Genomic DNA, 1,717 nt, shown 5'->3' on the forward strand with positions numbered 1-1,717 from the left:
ATTGCGAACCCGGGATTTAGACATTCTGGCTAGACGATAGTTGACCTCGTTGATGTCGATTGCCGGTCTGGAAAAGGTCTCGTTGAGTCTCGTCGATTTCTGGCCAATTCTCGTTTGGTCTCATTTGGTCTCGACGAGATTTTCGCGCAGTTTCAGACTATTTTAAGCCTATTTTGGTCTATTTACAACCTAGTCTCGTCAAGTCTCGTTTGGCCTGGACGAGATTTTCGCTCTATTTAAGGCCTTTTTTCGTCTGTTTCGCGCTAATATTGTCCTATTTTCAGTATAGTCTCGTTTGGTCTCGTTAGGTCTCGTAAAGTTAAGTCCATTTGAAGCCAAATTTGGGTTATTGGAAGTCTATTTTTGACTATTTTCAGCAAAGTCTCGTCAAGTCTCGTTTGGTCTCGACGAGAATTTGCACAATTTTGGACCATTTTCAGTCGATTTTGGGCTATTTTCCACCTAGTCTCGTCGAGTCTCGTCAAGTCTCGTTATGTCTCGACGAGATCTTCCTTCAATTTTGGGTTATTTTGAGCCAATTTCAGGCTATTCTCAAGATGCTTTCGTCCAGTCTCGACGCGTCTAGTCTCGTTAGGTCTCGGGCATTTTTTTTTGCCTCGTCTCGTGAGGTCTCATCAATTTCTAGCTTAGTCTCGTCCAGTCACGTTAAGTCTCGGTCAAATCTAGCCTAGTCTCGTTGAGTCTCAGTCATTTTTTGTCTAGTCTCGTTGAGTCTCGTTAACTCTCGTTAAGTCTCGCCGATTTCCAGCCTTGTCTCGTGAGGTCTCGTTGAGGTTTTCGCGCTTTTTCAGCCTAGTTTAAGCCAATTTAAGCCTGTTTTCTCACCTCAAATTCTGTGTCGTCAGCACAATCAACTCCAGAACAATTTCAACGTCAGCAATGTCTTCTGGCGCCGTCGGTGGATCGTCGACCATCGCTAGGAGCTGATGAACACATGTGGGAAGGAAGCAGATGGGGAACGAGTTGAAGCGACCGTTGAAGTTCACCGAGCAATTGAATTGGATGAATAGGGGTTGATTGGTGCCCGTGTACTCCTCGTACACTTCGCCGGCGACGTTGGATTCGGCGCGAAGACGTGACGCCGACTCGTCGGCTTCTGAATCGTCGTGGATGTCTTGACGTCGAGAGGATCGGCTGGGTGGTTCGTCGTCGTCGTCTGATGACGTGTCGGATGAGGAGGATGAGGATGACGTTGGTGGGATGGTGGGGTCTTCGGCGGCGGCTGGAGTTGTTGAAGCACCATTGATGGACGTTGGTGCCGGGGTGGTGGCGGCTGTTTGGGTTAGGTCCAGCTGGAAATTTAGAACTTGGAATTCAGAAATCTAGGGATCTAGGAATCTAGGATCCATGGATCCAAAGATCGCGGGATCCTAGAACCCTTGGATTCAGTAATGCGATTCATAAGAATCTAGAAGCCAGGCACCAAGGAATCCAGAAATCCAAGAATCTTGGGATTTCCAAGCTGTCTTGGACCATTTTTAACGAATTTCAGGTCATTTTTAGCACTTATAGATGAATGGATTGTTCAAAGTTACAAGAATTTGATATCATTGGGTTCGGCAGACAATTTTACTCATTTCTGTCCAAATTTCAACTTTCTAGCACTTCTACGAACCGAGATATAGTCATTTGAAGTTTCGGGAGGCTAGAGAAGCCAGACGACGAGACACACTGCGTCTCTAGCCTGCTGAATTGA

At 46.4% G+C, this 1,717-nt stretch overlaps 1 protein-coding gene across 1 annotated transcript in view; it reads right to left on the bottom strand.

Annotated features, from left to right (window-relative positions):
* Positions 1–1,717, bottom strand: part of CBG18724 — a gene marked incomplete at both ends in the record, with an annotated part of 40,522 nt that overhangs the window by 16,850 nt on the left and 21,955 nt on the right. Inside the window, 2 exons of the mRNA XM_045241741.1 lie at positions 10–67; positions 847–1,313. Coding sequence (XP_045096561.1) covers positions 10–67; positions 847–1,313 — 525 coding nt within the window. The remainder of the gene's footprint in view (positions 1–9; positions 68–846; positions 1,314–1,717) is intronic.

This window comes from Caenorhabditis briggsae (genome assembly GCF_000004555.2).
Source record: "Caenorhabditis briggsae complete genome, chrII, whole genome shotgun sequence".
In the NCBI taxonomy this organism is placed as follows: Eukaryota; Metazoa; Nematoda; class Chromadorea; order Rhabditida; family Rhabditidae; genus Caenorhabditis; species Caenorhabditis briggsae.